We start from the raw sequence: 21,179 nt of genomic DNA, 5'->3' as shown, positions 1-21,179 counted from the left end.
AGTGCCACTGTCCACTCATTGCTGACCGGCGTACCACCATTCGGCTCACATTGACCTCACAATGAAGTGCGCAAAACCCAAACATCCATCACACACGCCAGCTGCAGGGTGGATGCCTGCGCTTTCTCACAGCGCCAAAGATCCGCTCTCTAAGGGGATGTCTGTGCCATAGAAATGTTGGAACAGACCTCCACTCTCCAAGGGGGAATCTGTGTGGCAGTCGTGTCACAAATGTGTAAACAGACCAAAGCTCCTTATGGCTGACAAGCTAGCTGTGTCAGGTATCCACCAGCATGCGCACTTACCTATAGATGAAATTCTCACAACATGTGTAGTGTGCATGGGCGCTGGTCATCAAAAAGCAACAGCACTGCAGATTGAGTCACCATACAGTACAGAAGCATTTTCTGGATTCCGTTTCTCCTTTTGTGCATCGTGTGGGACAAGCTGAGCACAAGTTCCCCACTGACATATATGAAAGTTTGTTTCATGTTCTTTTTTCATTTTCACTTTAATTATGTTGCATCCATGAAATATGTGGCACCCTTGATCGCAAGGAAAGTTTGCTTTGTACAGGACATGTGTCCATTGTTCTCCTGCAGTCACATGATCAATCAAGGAGTGTATACCCTTTAGGACAGTGTTGGAGTAGAACTATTGTGCAAACACCATTTATCACAAACACCAGTTAACAGACACTGCAGATATTTCATTGTCAATTGTTCATATACTTAACTGAACCCAGAGATTTTTGAGCTACCATTTTTAGTTCTTTTGGGAATAGCAGCTGAAACACATTTAATCAGTCATTTCTAATGACCACTATATTGATATATTAAATTCAACCACACAAAAGAACCTTTTATTTTAAAAATGTGTTTAAACAAAAGTTAAACCCAGGAACCTCACTGAATTATAAGAACTGGGAATCAAACTATTTACTCAGAGCTGAATTACTTTAAAAGGATTAGTGATTAAAAACACCACAGTTGGATTCTTGTACCCAAACACACGACATTTATGTTATCAGTTTTAACTGAAAGACAAACAAACAGGAAATTGCAATGGCCTAAAAAAAAAAGTATCTGTCATTATTGTTAGTTACTAAAGCTTTCAATGAAACACACCCTAAAAGATGCTATAACAATGCTGATGGTAGTATGGTGTAATACTATCCACTCATGATGTAGAAACTGATGGTCAAGGAATGTTTACATAAAATGCAAAGGTCATCTACAGAAGTTACCATAAAGAAATGAGAAAGAAGTCAACATATCAAGGACAAAAATTCAGTTTCCTAGTTGAAGATGACAAGTGTAACCAAACCATTAAATTGAATTTATTTCTGAAATTCAGCTTCTCTGTTATAAATATAGATTTACTGCCTAAAGTGTCATAAGAAAATTTGGGCTAACAACTTTATGGCATGAATCAAAGTCAAAAATCTGAACAATGTTGATTTCTCTTTCTTGAAAAGTATTACTGCACAAATTAGAGAAGAAAACTGATATTAAATACATCATAAAATTCAAATAAATCACAGCAGAAGTATGCAGCTGTGTATAAAAACCGATTCAAAAATATAAAACTGCTCTGATTTATAAATTGATTCTCAGAATATGATCAAATGAGCCAAAATCAATCACAAGTACCTGACTGACAGTTGTTAATTACGTTGCTGTTTCTAGCTTCAATTCTTGAAAAACTATTAATATCAATAAGTTTTTCTCAATACAGTGCAACACTGGTGTAGAGCTTTTATCTTTCAGTTATTAGATATCTTAAAATGAAGACCCAAAAAGAAATTGCATCAACAAAAAAAAAAAAAAAAAAAAAAAAAAAAAAAAAAAAAAAAAACCACTACACACAATCATCTCACAGGTCACAGCACATATTAAATTACCAGGTACCTTCAGTGTCAGGGAGCCCACTAACTGAAAGCACAGACAAAGCAAACTTTTTTGATCACTTTATACATTAACTTGTTAAAGTTTAATATGAATACAATACCTTATGCTTCTGTTGTAAGCTCAAGACAGCTCGTAAATCCTTTGCTGATATTCCAGCTTTGCAAATACGTTGTTTCTCAATGAGCCATGATTCTTCCTCTTCATGGTCTTGCAAAAACTGAAAAAAGTTTCTAGCTTCTTCAAGGCGTGCCCTCCTATTTTCACTGCTCTGCACAAGGCTGAAACATAGAATAGAAATTCTTTAAAAGTTTCTAATGCCCAGCTGTCAGTCCCCCAGTGGCTAAAATAAATTGTGTTGGATGTTCCTTAGTTACAAATGGAGACACTGCATGTAACTGAATCTTTGAAAACTATTTTATCATTATAGTTACCTTTATACAAATTTATATAAACTGAGTTGCCACAAGTTTCCCTAAGTGAAATTCCCTGATTTCCAGACAAGTTTTAGCATTTTTCCTTGACAAACTCTGAGATCTCAATGGTAAGCTAAGACATTAATCGACAATCTGTCTTTGCATCTATGGTACAAGAAATAATAGTGCAAACAAGGAAATACCTAAAAAAAACTTGCAAGCAAGCAGATAGCATTTCATTATGTGAGCAAAAATATTAAGTACTGACATCAACATCTTTTATAATGAACTGTTTTTAGATTGAGAAAGCAAGCCAAATGGTGTGTGTGTTTCATTATGAGCACTGACGTCATTTTATTCCAATACAACAAAACACATTTGGTGACAAAAATACGCATTTCCTTGGAGTCGCAACCTTGATTTAAAATATGGGTTTGATTTCAGAAATAACCTCAGAAAAAAGTAGGCCTCTTGAAAGAAGCGTATAAGGTGGGGAAGAATTGTGTAAACCAACACTGTCAGCGACCGCCAATAACACACTGGTTCTACTATGTTTGTTATTGTCAGTTATTACTCACTGCATTATATCTATTATTTTACAAGTTTTGCGTGATTTTTCTTTCGAGAAATATATGAGTACATAGCGAACAAACCACTAGTGACTGTCACAATTTTCTTCTTCTTATTGTCCATACTTTTAACATATAAACTACTTTTGAAGTGCTAAAATGTACTAGAACAAATAAAATGTCTCTAAAATGCCACACTGTACAATGATCTTGCAACCAGATGGTCACGATTCCTGAAATCCATCGCCCATGGCCTCTGGCCTGCTGAGGAGCACCCCAGTCCTGGGTCATGGATAAACCATGAAAATCCGCTGCATTACTTCACACACAAGCAGACCCAGCTTGCAGGCAGATTGGTGAGACTAAATCCGTTGGGCAGGACCTGCACATTAGTGGGAACCGAATGACTTCAGATTGGCAGGCCCATTCCATTACTGATACCTGCAGAAACGGCCTGCAGTTTTGGCCCATCACGGAAATCCAATCATGTGGCCAGTTATTCACGAGCCACAGACAGTGTGTTGATGAAATGAGACCATAGCAATCAATCCATGCAACAGATAAGTAGCTCAAATACTCTGAGAATCAATAATACTCAGGATAGGTAGCAACTCACTGTAAAGATGATTGCTGAGCTACAGGCAGCCACATATAAAAGACAATCACATTCTCACAACTACGTTTTCAGCCATAGCTTTTGTCAGAAAACAAGAGCACACACACATTCACACAATCATTCTGTCAGACCACAGGAGTACACACACATTCACACAATCATTTAGACACAACTCGTGCATACATGACCGCCATCTCCGGACACTGTGTCTACAGTCTCTGAGAATCAGATCCAAACAACCACTCCTCATGCCTCCCTGCCTCTCGTTGGCAGCTGCTAAGCTAGCGACAAGAAGTGCACTGACTGCAAGCTGAGGGGGAAGGGGTAAGAAGGGGAGAAGCAGTAGTAATGAGGGGAGTAGGGAAGCGGCAAACATGATGATGGCTCTGAGCACTATGGGACTCAACTTCCGAGGTCATCAGTCCCCTAGAACTTAGAACTACTTACACCTAACTAACCTAAGGACATCACACACATCCATGCCCAAGGCAGGATTCGAACCTGCGAGCGTAGCAGTCACACGGTTCCAGACTGTAGCGCCTAGAACCACTCGGCCACCCCAGGCGACGCGGCAAACATACTCAGATGCAAGCAGCCAGTGACGATGCATAAGACCTCAGTAAACAACCCATTTCATCCAGTAAGACAAAAATGAGATTTTTCCAGTGTTTCTTCAGATTTCTCTGATTTCCCCGACATGTTGGAAATTCCCTGATATTCCCAGAGTTCCAGAACCCGTGACAACCCTGTTAACACTATATGTCTACTAGTATTGCGTATAAGTATAAGGTAGCAACACACACACACACACACACACACACACACACACACACACACACACACACACATAAATTTAGAAATACATTTATTTTAATCACCTTAAATAAGCACTGTCGAGACTTTTAAGACGTTCTCGCAGCAATGGGGCCTCTCTATGACTGAGAAATGCCTGCCCTTGTCTACCTAATCGACGCTGTGTTTCGCCTAAGGAGGTGACTTGCAGTTCTGCTAGACTGTGTTTCTGCAGTAAGTCTTCAACACCAATCAGATGTGGACCAACATCAACAGACTGGAAAGTCATCTGAAAGATATAATTTCATACATACACTTACATGTACAGCAGTACCATCACTGACAGGCAGACTGCAAATGCTGAACTGAAACATGTAAACTATTCTATTCTTGACATTTTATATTAACAGTTACATGTATGCTATGATGAACCAAACAAAGAAATAATGTGAAATTAAAGACAGCAGACATTTTACAAGAAAAATCAAGCCAGTAAGGTAAATGATGAAATTAAAGAGTTAAACCAGTAGTACTTGCAGCACTTAAAGGTGAAGAGGCATGATTCTCAATTCCATTCCATTTTCCTTGAATTTTTTCCTTATCCTTTCTTTCCATGTTATCTACATTCATCTATCTTTTAATTTATCCCTTTTGTATAACCATAATTTACTACACAGATCATATACCAGTCTGTATGTCATGTCTCCCCCTTTTTACCTGTTTTTTCTTCTACAGTTTTCTGCGTCTCTGTACATTAAAAGCTCACATTATCTCTCCAATTCTGCATCTGTTACAATACTACACCTATAATATTACAGAACTACAATAAAGTGCAGTATCTGAGAACTTTCTCATACATGAAAATTATTTTATTCTCCCTGTATTACCAATATTTTCTGTGCTGATGATTGTTTTTGCACCATGCCAATGTAATAAAATACATATTGGGTTTCTTGTTGCAATGTTTATGTCCTCCTCACACATTCTGGTGAAGTGCCTCTCCTCTTTTTTCCTCATTCTGGCTTAAATACAAAACTTTTCTTCCTACTACTCAAGCCAAGGTGTCACTGTAACTTTGGCATATATCATTGCTTCTGTTGTATGAAAGAATCAACTTAAACAAGCTAGCTAATTATTTCCCATCTACAAAACAACTTTTTGTTGTTATTGTGGTCTTCAGCCCAAAGACTGCTCTGATGCAGCTCTGCATGCTATATCCTGTGCAAGCCTCTTCATCTCCATACAATTACTGCAACCCACATCTTTTTGAACATTCATGCTGCATTCATCACTTGGTCTCCTCCTACAATTTTTACCCTCCACACTTCCCTCCAATACGAAACTGGTGATCCCTTGATGTCTCAGAATGTGTTCTTCCAATCAATCCCTTTTTAATAGTCATGTTATACAACAAATTTCTTTTCTCCTCAATTGTATTCAGTACTTCCTAACTGGTTACATCATCTGTGTAAAAGACTAACAATAAGCACAATTCAAAACTATATTTCAAACATAAACCATGGACAATGAATATCCATTAAAATGAGCTACTAAAGTAAATTTTACTATCAAATTTAGGCTACTTAGCCAAGAATGAATTGGAATCAACTCTTAAACTTTTTTTCCTTGTGGCTATCATCATAATACACAACTACTTTAACATACCTGCAGTTCTTCTATAGTTGCCATTACAGTGTCAATCTCTCGTAACAGAGCCATGAGAGAACACATAGTTGTGAGATTTGTTTTGTGACGGTCAAGTAATTCAAGCAATTCATGCCAGTGCTGTAGAACTTCATTCTCACGTCGCTCTATTCGTTCTTTACCATGGTAATTCTCACGGACAAGTTCTTCTTTCATATTTGTTAGATCATGAAAACGTTCCTCCTGCAAGTATTAGAAGTTACTTTATTGTACACAATATTACTAATACATTTCCCTTAAATGGAAAAAATGTGAAAGTTGTAAAGCACATGTAATTTTGGCATGGTACAATGGCAACAACACTGCCTCATACAACACTACAAGCCCATTTCTCTGAGTCATCATTCTCAAGAACAATATAATCAACTAAGAAAAACAGAGTAATGAATAACCTGAATAAATATAATCTTACAAGTGCATCCCAGTTTGTTTTCTGAAGTGGGAGAAATAGAGAATCAGAATTAGAAGAATTTACAAAAGTTGCACTTGATGCTCTTGACATGGATGATTGTGGCACATACGTATTTTAGACCTGTTGAAGGCATTTGTTATTGTTGATAGTAATGTTTTAGCAAATAACCTAGAACCATCTGAATACAAAGTGCAACTTATAACTCATTCTGACCATAAATAGTGGATAGAGTACAGAGAGTTGAGATATAATAAACTTCAGATATGGTTAACATCTAGTGAAACATCTGTCAGAACTAAAATGCTACAACAAAAGTACCACAGCATAGTATATTATAAACAGTACTTTTCCTGCATCAAAAGTTTCTAGGAAAGAATATTGGCTGTGAGTTAAAGTGGTATCTCACTTTGTCCTCACAGTTGGTCCCTCTCATTCTGGGTCTGAATTAGCTCACCTTACAGTTCCAAAAGCTAGATTAGTTTGGTGTATTTCCATGTGTGTGTTGACAGCACTAAGCATTCTGGCACCCGAATGTAAGTACTTGCCAGCATTCCTTCTCATAATTATATACCTTTACTCAGTGAATTTTCCTTTTTCCGCTTTCATTTCAGAAAACAGTCCTACTATAATTTTTTCTGGAAATCCCCACACCAAAATTCTGCAATGGTAGTACTAACATCGTACCCCTTTCAAAGGTACACATACCTGGAGGCAACTGAGTACCACATCCCCCCCCCCCTCACTCTCTCTCTCTCTCTCTCTCTCTCTCTCTCTCTCTCTCTCTCTCTCTCTCTCTCTCTCTCCAGCTCTCAGGGAAAAGAAAAAAGGTGTAGGTCTTTCAAAAATATGATTTAAAAGTCAGTATTACACTGGTTGGAACTGAAACTTTATTATAGCTACTTAACAAGTCACCTTTCGTCCTCCAAAATATTAAAAATACTTGGCACACCCTGGTTTGTCATCCCCCCCCCCCCCCCCCCAAGAAAAACATGGAAGCAATTCAGAGGCAGGATGCTAGATTTGCTGCCATTAAATTTGAACAACACAAAGTATTAAGAAGATGCTTCAGGAACTGATATGCGAATCCCTGGATGGCAACATTATTGGGAAATTTTAGAGAACTGACAAATGAAGCTGACTGCAGAAAGACTACTGCCGCCCACATACATTTTGCATATGGACCACGAAGATAAGAGAAATTAGGGCTCATAAAGAGGCATACAGAAAATTGTTTTTCACTTGCTCTATTTGTGAATGGAACAGGAAAGGAAATGAGTAGCAGTGGTACAGGGTATCCTCTGCCAAACACCGTACGCCAGCTTGTGGAGTATATATGTAGATGTAACTTTTAATTAAGTATAATGCATAGTTTTCCACCTCTGATACAGCAATAAATGATTGTTCAACCAAGATCTGAAAAATTTCCATCACTATCCAATATATTTCTAACTTCTCCTCCTATATTCAGCCTTGTACCTAGTTCCTGACAAAAACTTCAATAGGAAAACAAAATGCTAAGAATTTATAGTAGGATCAACATTGAAGTATTTTGAGGCAAATTAAATGTTCATTTGGGGAAGGAGTCCTAGCAAAGAAGCAGACGTATCATATTAAAAGCATTCTTCTCAACATTCACATGGTTAGATTTAGAGAAAACCATGTCAAAACTAAATCTGAATCAGTAAATGAAAACTGCACATCTCCGTGAGTCTTCAGAGAAGTTGACTTCCATGATGGGATGCATCCCAAGGAAAAGGAAGATTAAGTGAATGACTGCATGAGGAAAAATATATCTTGATATGACTAACTTTTAGGCTAGGAAAAAGAAAAGTAGTATACACAAAGAAATTTATGCTATGTGGTTTATTAAGTGGAAGAATATTTATATTAAAACAATAGAAAGACAGACTAAAAGTGTATGCTTCAGAAATGAGATGGGCTATTTAAAGTAACGACTCTTAACTAACCAATCTTTAGAAAACATATTGCGAAATTTCTCACAGTTCCTGTCTTTCATAACACTACATTGATGTGAAATGTCTCATGTAAATTTGGGATGCTACGATTTTTAAAACACTTGAATATTCAAGTTATTCAGATAGTTGGTGCATAGACCTTAAAAAATTGTAATCTTGTGGTTTAGGTAGCTGTATACACTAAATTTCTAATTCTACTTCATCAATAAACTGGGAAACAAAATGAAAAACATTGTAAAAATATTTTGTCATGGAGCCGTTTACACCACCTTTTTCTTACAAATCTGCTGCCAGTATAAAACTAATATATCATATTCCTATAAAACTTCACAACAACAGCTTTATATAGGAGATGTACTCTTACACCTGTAAGTAATCACTCCCAATGAAGATAAGCATTTAAACTGTGAAACATACCCTTGCCATGATATCAGCACTGATGGCTTCATGCTTCTTAACAGTGGCATCCACCTGAGCCAGATTACTGCCATAGCGAGGGTCAGAAAGAACTTGGATCATTTCTTTCAAGTAGCCTTCTCGTAACACACTCTATAAAACCAAACAAGAATTCATTTAAAATGAATACGTGTAATGACAGCACAAATTAAAAGAATGAGTTATAAAATTTATTTTCCTAAGGATAATAAATTTCAGATTTAAAAATTTGTGCATGAGGAATGGAATGACCTTTGACTATTGCTCACTATATAGCAGAGATGTTGAGTAATCAATTGATACACAAATAAGAACTTTAATTCAAGGAGTAATTGAAGTTTTAGTTATCACTTTGAAGAAATAGAAGTTATGTAATTAATTCTTTGTTTGTTTGTTTGTAGATACATGACTGCAGTTCTAGTATACACTGAAATCTCCACCCCACAGTACCACAGCACACTAAAACAAAATGGTGCAACCTAGTGATGCAATGGTAGTTTGGTGGTGGTGGTGGTGGTGGTGGTAGTGGTAGTGGTAGTGGTAGTGGTAGTGGTAGCAGTAGCAGTCGTCTTCTTCTTCTTCTTCTTCTTCTTCTTCTTCTTCTCCAATATCAAAGTGATGATTCCTTCATGCCTCAGGACATGTCCTATTGATCACTCCTTTCTTTCAGTCAAATTGTGTTTTGAATTCCTATTTTCCCCAGTCTGATTCAGTACCTCATTAGTTATTTGATATTCCTATTTAATTTTCAGCCTCCTTCTGTAGCATCTCATTTCAAAAGCTTCTATTCTCTTCTTGTCTAAACTGCTTATCATCCACATTTCACTTCTGTACAAGGTTACACTCTGAAAAAATACCTTCAGCTAAAACTCCCTAACACTAAAATTTATATTTGAGGTTAATACATTCCTCTTTTCAGTAATGTTTTTCCTACTATATCCAGTCTGCATTGTAAATCCTCTCTGCTTTATTGTTTGGTAATTGGTTTTTTGCATTTGAAAGGGAACAATTCCACAACAATCCATACTCAGTTGGTGAAGTGTATGACATTATATCATCATATGACATGGTGACTGGAAGGCATAAATGCATCCAACGTCCTCAAACAAAGCAATAACAGAGAATGAAGTGGCAGACCATCTCTCTGGTTGGTTGATTGGTCGATTCAGGGGAGGGGACCAAACAGCGAGGTCATCAGTCCCATCGAATTAGGAAAAGATGGGGAAGGAAGTCGGCCGTGCTCTTTCAAAGGAACCATCATAAACTTTGTCAGTGATCAGTTTTAGATGAAGGTTACAAACAGCTAGATTTCTTGACTACTCATACCCACTGAAAAAGCCCACCAAACCAAGAGTGTAGCAGAAATGTTGCAACTGTGTCAGGTCAATCCAGACAACTTCTTTAACCCCTTAACATATTGATTTTTTTCCAAAATTATGTTCCAAACAATAATTTTTTTATTAATGAAAAACAAAAAAAAAATGACATTGCATATAAAAATGGTGAATTACAAAATTTTTAAGATCTCCAATAATAAAAAAAAAACAAAAAAATGACATTGCATACAAAAATGGTGAATTACAAAATTTTGAAGATCTCCAATAATAAAATCCCGAGTATAGTCATGCACTGGACCTTGACTAAAATATCCTGAAACTGAAGTCATTTTTTAGTTTCTGTGAAGTTATGAAGGCTAATCATATATTTCACAACAGTTTCTTGTGAACATAAATCTCGGAGGAGCTGGATGGAGCACAGTGGATGTATTTACCTCATACCACTGGTTAGCATGTCACTCAACTGATGAACTGTCTCAATCTTCAGTCTCTAATGAAGTAAGATCAAACTCTTCTTCACTTTCTGAGTCGCTAAATTCCATATCAAACACAGGATTACTGTAGTCAACCTTTTTGGATGCATTTCCTAAACAACAATACAGGAGAGAAGCTGAAAGTGCACATTTTGATGTTGAGTATCTGAAGCTGCAAATAGTAAAGATGATATCTAGTGGCAATCACCTCAACCACAACACGGCAGCCAGGCTACAAATGTTGGACCAGATGACCTGGTTGGGCACTTAACTATCAGTGTTGAAACACACATAAGCGGGATTTTGTTTTTCTTTGAAGGCCTGTTACTAAGTTGTCTGAGACACTAGGGACTTCAAGTTTCTGTCAAAATTATAAAAATGGGATAACTCAGGGTTTTATGTTAAGGAGTTAAGCATCCAATACCTACGGACACGTGCTGAGTGTATCACTGTGACACTGGGAGGAAGAAGCAAAGCAAGCAGTGGAAATACAGATACACCGCCACCAAAGACGGTTAAGAGCTAACTATCATCAGGCAAGTGTTGGTGAGTGTTTATTGGGACTGCCATGCTGTGATGGTAACAGAGTGTGCTCATAGGAGCATCACAGAAGCAACTATTGAAATATCATGTGAAGTTTATGGTAGACTGTCAAGATGAAGCTATCTAAGGGGCTGTGTTTTCGTTGACAACACCCCAGCTCATTCCGCACGGGATAGCCACACATGCTACTTCTTTGGGGTACAAAAAATTGCCTCTCAGCCCTATATTCCTCATTCTCCTGACATCACTCCCAGCGACTTCTTACTCTCTCCTCCGGGAAAAAAAAAAAAAACCATCAAGTGTCAGATATTTCCAGGATGACAGTCAGGTGATTTTCCAGGTGGAAAAATTTCTGAACAACCACAATGCAGACTTTTACAACCAAGCTCTCTGCCAAGTCACTGGGAAAAAATCTGTCAGCAGAGTAATTGTAACATACTGCTAAGTTTCATGGTTGGAACTTTTTTTTTCCAAGGTGGCAATTAAAACTTTACACTCAGTAGGTTAGACTATGAACCTGCTTTCCTCTGCAGGGCATACAGCTGCATTTTCCCAACTTTGTGGCCTCACTGGGTTAGTCAAACCACAGTGTCATTGTGTCCACACTGAAGTAGTAGTAGTAGTAGTAGTAGTAGTAGAAGAAGAAGAAGAATGGAGTAGGAGGGGAATGAGGGGGAAGCAGAGAGGGTGGGATGGAGGGGACAAAGAGGAGGAAAAGGAAGGAAAGAGGAAGACAGTTCATAAGCTGAGTTGTTATATCCAACTTCTTGTTTGCAATCCTTCCTGCTTCTCAATGTCATCTTTGTATCACGATTAGTTATCTTTACTCATTCTAATGTTTCTTTAAACCCAAGATTTTCCAGTATTCCAAACGTTCGAAATTTATCAGTGGGCACAGTTGCAACATTTATAAAGCTGACCCTCTTTCCATCTTCAAAATGCACTAGGTTTAAGACATTTTGTAGGAGTAATAGTAGTCAACAGACAGCAATGTTTCTTGCCATAATCATAATGCAAACACTATATGGAATTACAGAATCAAACATTCATACTGTAGCCAAGTGTTCACTGTAATGAATTGTCCCTAAAATTTCAAACTGTGTGCTGACCTGGAACTCTCATCCAGAGTTACCATATAGACAAATAAAACACATCCATATTTGTTAGCATCATGGGCAGTAAACATTTTCTGTCACACCTTTTACATTTAACAAGTGCATCAGAGATATCAGAGACATTACCAGTATTGTATCAAATGCTGTGATTTGCTTAGATACTCTTCTTCTTACTGCATGTCCAACAACACAATCTAAAACACATCTGGTTCATGAAGGTCTTGTGGTTGTGTGAATGCCAAAATTACAATTAACTAATAAGACACATTTTTAGGTGATGCCCTCCCAACAGGCAACAGGCAACAGGCACACCTTGACCACCACCATTCACAGCACCTAAAGATGACTAACTCAATCATGTAATTATTGTGCATAAAAATGGAGTATAAAGTGCATCTGTGTATTCAAAAATTGCACTGAGAATTATACTGTCCTGGAAAGTCTCTTGCTAGTATCATCAGTGACATTAACAGACATGTACTTGACTGCATGGTGCATAGAATGTAACCATTTCATCCATATTCATGTATCATTTGCATTTTACAAACATAAAAAATCTTCTGAAAAAATAACCTTTCGTTCAAACTTGTAACTGAGCTGCTCAAGTCTCTCCTGCCGCAAGAGCTCCTGGCGCAGAGCAACTTCCCTACGATGCTCAGCATGCTCTAGACCCTCCCAACTACGCTCCAAATCATGTATCAGCTGCCCATCTTGAGGAGCAAATGCAGGCTGGTTCAGAGATTTCAGTTGGGTATTGATGTGGAAATACAGAGCTTCAATTTCACTGCGTTCTTTGTACCTGAAAAAATCCAGCAAGAGTTATTGGAATAACATTTACAGCTGTTTTGCTATTCAATTAACAAATTGAAAATATTTACTATTTTCGAGAGTGGTCTGAAAAACAATAGTGACAAATGATTAATAGCAAAAAATTTCTTACAAGCTATGGTCCATAACACGTGCATTAGTGGTCTTTTCTTTGAGAGCATCTCAAAATAATTGTTTAACAATGGTGATACTGCTATTAATGCAGTTGCCTTGCTGTGTTCCTTCAGCTGTGCCCATATGGTCTTCCTACTTATACATCTCAGGTTTTCACAGCATGGTTGATTAATGGTACACTTCTCGGTGTTCTGCAAAGTTTTTATTTCTATTTTACACACAAAATTTCAATGAGAAACACAGTTCAGCCCTTGAGGAAGACGGATGGACCAGCTGTCAAAATATTGTACATAAAGTGGAAAGAAGAACTCAGCTTAACATCCGGAAGCATATCATTAATTCCTACTTACAATTTGAAGAAGGATGATTAGATTTTAACATCTCATCCATGATGAGGTCATTAGAGACCAAGCTTATGCTCTGGTGGGGAAAGGATGAGGAGGAAAGTAGGCTCTGTCCTTTCAATAAGAACCATCGTGGCTTTCACATTATGTGATTAGGGAAACTATGCAAAACATAAATCAGGTTCACCTGATGAGAATTTGAATGCCACTTCAGTTTACACTTCAAGAATTTCTACACTATAAAATACCTCAATTTTTAACATACATTAACATATGCTAAAGAAGAGTACTAATGTAGTGTGTATGAGAGAAAAGGCTTCTATAACATTCTCTTTAGGAAAACTGATGGCGTAAAATGTTCTCTTCACAAATGCCAGATTATTCCAGGAGTTGTTTTATCACTGGCCATAGAAATAAAAAGTATATATTCCTACCCATTTCCCCCTTACTTTATACAAGCTCACTAGATCTTGGGTGGTAGGATTCCTACTTAGACAGCTCCAGTACTATGTACTGTAGAAACTGTATTTCAACACTATCAATGCCATGCACATGATGTCCCAGATTCAAAATATGTCACCATGTAGCACAGCACATGAATGGGTGATAAATAGACTATTTTATGTTATTTCCATTTGAACATCCCATTCACAGTTGATCCCCACTGGCAGTTGCATTCCTGTCAGGAATGAAATTACGTATTTAATCTAACAATGTTCCATTACATCCATATCAGATGAAATAACACATGAATTTTTCCTTGATTTTATTATTTTAAGAAAGTGAAAAAGAAAAGAAGTGGAAAACCGTGGCATAAATATGAAATTGAAATGAATCCTTGTCTTACTTTAATCTTCCTAAAGTATTTAGACACTAATATGCAAGTTACTTTATCGACTTCTGGAGGATATTCAGCCTGTCACAGTTTGAATTTGAATAAAGACATTTCAGAGGATAGCTATACTATTTTACTCAGAGATTAAATAAAAAAACAGATGCACAGGCAGCTAGTGACATTAAGATTTAAGAATTAATTGTGTAACACATGATGAGCTTACGACTTACGAAAAGAACACAATGTCATGCAACACACTTTATCTAATTTGCATAACAAGCTATCTGCAATGAGAAGAACTTAAGAATGAATTCAATTAACACCAATCATAGATCCTTTCTTCTGTCTGCAATGTTGTCAAACCACACAAAATAGTACAAAGAGTGAAAATTGGAAATGCGTTTTTTCTTCAGAAAAGTATTTAACTGGTTTCCCATAAATAGCCTTCTTTTGTAATGCAAGACAAATGATTTTACTGCATTATGATACCAAAAAAATAATTTAAAAATTAAACAGTAGTATAATCAACATTTTGACTTACATGACAATGAAAATTTAATCTCAAAGATTCACTCCAAAATTTCTACAATATCTTGATTGGGTACTTTTGTTTACTTCAACATCTTTGGAATAAAGAAATTAGAAACTAAATTGTACCTATTTTTCTTCGTCAATATTTCAGTTTAAATGATCATTTACACAAAAAGTATTTACTTCACAAAAGAAGGTAATCAGTATCTGTGTGGTATTTACAGACATACATCTTGCAGACAATTTCTTGATCAATTGAGAATTCTAAAAGCAAACTAGTTTAATAACAATATTATGAAAAGGATAGTTGCTACTCACCATATAGAGAAGATACCGAGTCGCAGATAGACACAACAAAAAGACTGGCTATGTGTTGAGTAGCAACTGTTCGATTTTAAACTAATTTTATATATATTTTCTACAATAAACTCCTATTTAAGAATGTAATAACCAAAAACTACTGTGGAAGGAAAAATTACTCTTCTACATCATCTAATAAATTTACTTTTCATTCAGTAAGGTGTGGAGCAGACAAAATCTACCCCAGAGAATAATTTATCTTTGAGAAACCAGAATTATGTTTAAAAACAGGTAAAAATTGTTCCTTGTTAGCATCTCTTTCTACATAATTGATTGAATAAATAGATTATAAAATACAACTAATAATACATAAGATGCTGAGTTATTTTGATACTATTTTTCTCATTGAAATAGTTTATTCTTTTCGCACATATTCAAAAAATTTTATTATTAAATGCTTACTTTGGTGGTTTCTCCACTGTTCTATACTGTTTGAATCTCAAGAGCTCCTTCTGAATACCTTCTAGAGAATTTGGAAAATTTCTATCTTCCAGTTCTGTTACTTTCTGTCTTATCCATTCTAGTAAATCTGTAGTGAGTTTCTCATAAAACACTTTTTTCTTATCGGCATCCATCATTTGCCCAACAATCTGTAAGCAATAAAATAATACAAGGTATGATTAATACATGTGTGTCTCTTATCATAATCAGTAAAAAGATTGTCATAAAAATGTGAGCATATATGTACTTTATATAAATGAGCTGGTCAGGTTTGAGACACATCAAGCTGCAAGAACTAAATTTTATAGGTGTCACAAAAATCTTATTGTAGCCAAGAGAACAGAAATGTAATTCTTTAATGAACAAAAACTATACTCCCGATTATATTAAAGGGGGTGGGGGCACATGCTAATGGCACCTCTTGTGGATGCATATGCTTCATATCAATAATCTAAAAGTATTGCATCTCTGTCAGGAAAACCAAAAAAGGGGAAACACATACAAAAATGATAGCTTTATCAAGAAGATTAACTAAAACAGTTGCGTTTGGTACCAATACATTCAATCAAATGCTGAATGCTGGTTAGTGACAAATGGAATAGTGAATACTACTCTTGAGCAAGAACTCACATTCGCTATTCGTCTTCCACTCTTCATTTCATTCTTCATTCTTGCAAATGTGTGGTAGTATGATGCTACATAGGTTATGATGGATTTTTCATCTGGCCTTGCCTGGTCCACATCTAAGGAAAAGACAATGATAATGTGGTAAATCTTTGGAACACTCACAATCTACAATAATTTAGTCTTAGTTCATTTTAAGTCACCTTCAGCATCCAGCAGACGTGGAATACCAAGCTCTGTGTTGGCAACATCAAACGCATTGTTAAGGTTGTCTATGTGCTTGTGGGGCTGTAGAGCAGCATAATCAATCAAATCTGGTCTGTGAGCATGAATCAGTGCATTGAAACCAAGCCCACTTCGCCATGAACCTGTAAGTTAAGAATACTGTATATTAGGTACTTATATATGTTTGGCAAGGCATCTGAAAAGAAATATTTGTTTACTGACCAGTGAAGTCTTGAATATTGACACCTGGGTAACCACTAGTCTTCCTTTGACACCAGAGGAGTAGTGCATCTTTTGCAGATTTCTTTTCACTACTCTCATTTTCTTCATCCTGTCAAAGAAACAACAAAACAAAAACAGGTAAGCAAATTCTAAAAAATGAAATGAGCGTGTGGCATTCTTGGCTGGGAGGCCCCATCCAGGGAAGTTTGGCCACTACATGCAAGTCTTATTTCAGTTGATGCCACATTGGGTGACTTACATGCTGGTGATGAGCATGAAATCATGAGGAGGACAACACAACACCCACAAGCGGAGAAAATCTCCAGCCTGGCCAGGAATGGAACCAGGGCTCGGTACATGAGAGGCAAGCATTTAACCAATCAGTTAAGCTGGTGGACAGCAAATTCTAATAACTAAACTATGAAAAAAACCATTTGACTAGTATGCAAAAATAGTTTTACAAGGATGCTATGCAAATGTGGTTTCAAGCTTAACTTCTGGCAAATAAAGGATAAATGCAACACATCTAATCCTCATTCATTAACATTACCAGCTTAAATGTGACTAATTACAAACATAAGAAATATAATATTAAATCTAACATACCACATCTATTTCAATTTCTTGAATCTGGAAACGAAGAATAATTGTCCAGATCAAGCCAAGAATGAGTCTGGGATTTCCATCGACAATATCTTCTGCTCCAATACTTTCTAAACGAACCTAGAACAAAACAAAAAATTAAAAAGAGGAATGTTTTGAGTCTAGAAACTTCATACATAACAATTTTCCTCTCCAGGTTGTGCCATATGCTGCACAGTTAGAACTGTTTATAACAAAAATAAATAAATAATATATCAGAATTCATGGATACTGTTTTAGACAAATAATAAGGGGTCACAGGAAGTTGTCATTTGGGTAATAAATGTCACTGAAATTGCCTTCAGTCTTTTTGTGGGCGAATTGTAAAATGCACATGTCAGATCCTAATTCAAATGTTTTCATATTAAACTTAGATCAGGAAAGTGATGAAAAGCTTCACATACTATTAAATTAACATGTCACTTGTTTACTTCACCACAGAGTTACAAATTATTTACTTATTTAATAAAAATTTGAATTTGTTAACTATTGGTACTGTTTAGAAATACAACCACACCACATGTATCTTAAAATTAAATACTGAAACTGGCAGCAATATCTAATTGCTGGTAAATGTAGCCTGCTGTGGATATTGTCATTATTCCTTTGTTTGTTATCTATCTGGCACGAAATGGTTACAACACTTTCACTATCCTTTTATATTAATTATCTACAATATTTTCCCAACTATATACTTCTCTAATGCTAGTTACACCATTCCACCAGATTAGTTGTTGAATTAACTACACTTTTCTTATTTTGTTTCTTTTTTTTTTTTTTCAATCTTTTAAACTTCATCTTTAAATGACCTGGTGGAAGTGTGATACAACGGGGTTCGGAGACCAAACTGCGAGGTCATTGGTCTCATCGGATTAGGGAAGGACGGGGAAGGAAGTCGGCCGTGCCCTTTTCAAAGGAACCATCCCGGCATTTGCCTGAAGAGATTTAGAGAAATCACAGAAAACCTAAATCAGGATGGCCGGATGCGGGATTGAACCGTCGTCCTCCTGAATGCAAGTCCAGTGTGCTACCCTGAGATACAATGAACAGTAGTTCATACTTAAAAATAGTAGAACTCACTCTACTATTGGGAGCATCTAAGATTATTATTATTATTTTACATAAAAGAAAACCTTAACAGTTATAACCATAGCCATTCAGTTCATAATCATAATACTCATCAAGCATTAGAGAGAGAAATACCTACAACTCTATCTTTTTTTTTTTTAATTATATAAAAATAAAGCTTTTCAACACATTATCTATGCAGGCACATGCTGACTCTCTTAAGGTCTTTAAAAATAAGGCCCAAAATTATCTGAAAGAAAAAAACTTTTTACACTCTTTTAAAGAATTTGAAATATCTTCTAAAGTAGACCTGATTTACTAAATAACTGATAACACTGTTTGTTTGTACCTTCTTTCTATGTTTGTTTGTACCTTCTTTCTACGCTTTTTTGTCCCCTCTGGTATCTCGTCTTCTGTATATAATGAATATGCAAAGTAACTAAATGACATTCAGCTTATATTTTACCACTAACCACACTGGGAAATTTTTGTGTATGCCATCTGTATCTTCATAATGTGAAATGTAGTAAGTAATTTAATAATTTCTTAATTATGGGGCTTGCAGCATATATTATGTCACAGTAGGAAATTATGCAGACAACTAGAAGATAGTATGGTGCTTGATATTTTACTTTTGGATACAAGCTTATTTCAACTTTACTGCATTCATCAGTATGTCTGCAAATAATCACACACATTTATTTATTTTACATAATATATAAATTATAGCATTTTTTTTTACATTTTTGATGTGCTCATGTCCTGATGTTGTAGATGTACATATATCAACTCTGAGTAAACCATTATTGCTGTCTGTAGCTCTTGGATTATTTTCAGCAACATTTTAAAATTGTTTGATAATTTGCTGTTGCGTGTATATTATAACACATTTTTTATTATCTGACAGTTGCTGAAATTAAAGTTTGACAGCTAGTTATCTACTCAAAGATATTTATACAACATGTATGGGATAGAGTATCTCCACTGTAAGTAATATTTTATGTCAAGCAGTTACTGTGGGACTGAATATTAATTATAATCATGAAAATGATTTAAAAAATTAAGTATCATGTCATTCATTATCCAGAAAGTAAACAGAATTGCCCATTACAGGATCATCAAAGAATGTATTGCCAACTTATCCCATCATTACGTAGAATTGTTACAGGATAAGTACAGTGAGGTGTTTTCAGATGATGATGATGATGATGATGATGATGATGATGATGATGTCCTACAAGAATCAGTGTCCTGTGGTTTTAGATCCCAAACAGTTTGCTCATTTCTGCGATAAGAACATCCAGGGCATTCGTGGAGAAGAGACAGGATTGAAATGTAATGTAATGCACAGTTCAATCCTGTTTTCATACACACATGAGGAAGTTCATGACATTAACCTTCTTAATTTCTCTGTCACAACCGCTGCGTAATCTGTAAACCTGATGCAAGCCTTGCAAGTTAGTCATATTTGTTTTTCTGTACATAGTTTTTTGCACTGACTTGCGTCAGGAGATATTTATGTACTTTTTATACATCTATATAACAGTGGGATGACAAAATATTATGCGCAGAGCTCCTTCAACATTCCAGTTACGTTCCTCAAAAGATTTTCAGTTTATTTCAGAACGTGGGGGGGAAAAAGGACAAGCGCGGCTCGTTTGTTTTGAAGGACACAGCAAGCGGGAAGCGTTGTTCTGCGGTCAAGGTCACATCTGATCACTCCCAAACGCCCGCCTAAAACGGTACTGACGACAGCATGCAGGAGCCACGCTTTTCAGCTCGTGTTAGTCCTCATCAATTAGTTTTTGTTTATAGAGGGTAAGTCGCGGCTGTTGTAAAACGCATCGATTACGTGCTTCGGATATTGCGCATGCAGTTCATATGACTGTTTAAACACACTATTAATGCGTAATGTAGTTTAACATGCAACTGCGTCATTGGAAAATTCGCGCAATGAATTTTAGTTACCAAATACATTAATTTCTTCTTCAAAAAACATACTTTACGCAGTCGTCATTTTCTCATCAGATTTCCGACAGCGTACGATCAACAACGGCGTGAAAATCCGCTGTGACGTATGAAGGCTCAGCCCTATTAACCGTCATCACTAGACATTAAAACTCGAAGATAGCATTGTGGACCACTTCGCCATTAATGTGCTATCTGGGGTACAGTGAATTTTTTTTTCCCTCGTAAGTACGTACGTATTGCCTAACAGAACGCGAAAACATTGTGGGCACGGCATGTGAGTTTCTCTGTTCTCGTATATGGGTACAGTTAGTATGTGCCCTTAGTTACTTGCTCGGGTCATAGTTGGTGCAAAGTGTTTCTTCCATAGTCATGCCTAACATAAATTATGATCTTAAGGCTCTCGGGATAGCTACGAATAATATGAACCGCAAATCCAATCCTCGCAGAGATCCACCAAAAGGCACATGGCAAAACGAATGTTTTCCTACGTGCAGAGGAAAAAATAATGTATAATCGTGATAGCTGAGTTGCCTAAGCACTGGAACTCGGATTCGCGAGGCAGGCTGTAGCAGTGTTTGCAACTACGCTAGAGAAAGAGACTCGGCGAGGGTCTACTTTCAGCGACATATTATCCACGTTGGTTGCGAAACCACAGTAGCTCCGGCAGAGCCCCGTTATT

At 36.5% G+C, this 21,179-nt stretch overlaps 1 protein-coding gene across 1 annotated transcript in view; it reads right to left on the bottom strand.

Annotated features, from left to right (window-relative positions):
- The window catches only part of LOC124556669 (spectrin beta chain, non-erythrocytic 1), a 309,565-nt gene that overhangs the window by 187,181 nt on the left and 101,205 nt on the right, over positions 1-21,179 (bottom strand). The window contains exons 4-13 of the mRNA XM_047130637.1: positions 17,426-17,542; positions 16,820-16,928; positions 16,576-16,740; positions 16,379-16,491; positions 15,710-15,897; positions 12,869-13,094; positions 8,810-8,941; positions 5,966-6,187; positions 4,387-4,589; positions 2,011-2,188 (exon numbers count right to left, since the gene is read on the bottom strand). Coding sequence (XP_046986593.1) covers positions 2,011-2,188; positions 4,387-4,589; positions 5,966-6,187; positions 8,810-8,941; positions 12,869-13,094; positions 15,710-15,897; positions 16,379-16,491; positions 16,576-16,740; positions 16,820-16,928; positions 17,426-17,542 — 1,653 coding nt within the window. The remainder of the gene's footprint in view (positions 1-2,010; positions 2,189-4,386; positions 4,590-5,965; positions 6,188-8,809; positions 8,942-12,868; positions 13,095-15,709; positions 15,898-16,378; positions 16,492-16,575; positions 16,741-16,819; positions 16,929-17,425; positions 17,543-21,179) is intronic.

This window comes from Schistocerca americana, chromosome X, assembly GCF_021461395.2.
Source record: "Schistocerca americana isolate TAMUIC-IGC-003095 chromosome X, iqSchAmer2.1, whole genome shotgun sequence".
Taxonomy (NCBI): Eukaryota; Metazoa; Arthropoda; class Insecta; order Orthoptera; family Acrididae; genus Schistocerca; species Schistocerca americana.
This window is presented reverse-complemented; position numbering and strand designations above follow the sequence as displayed.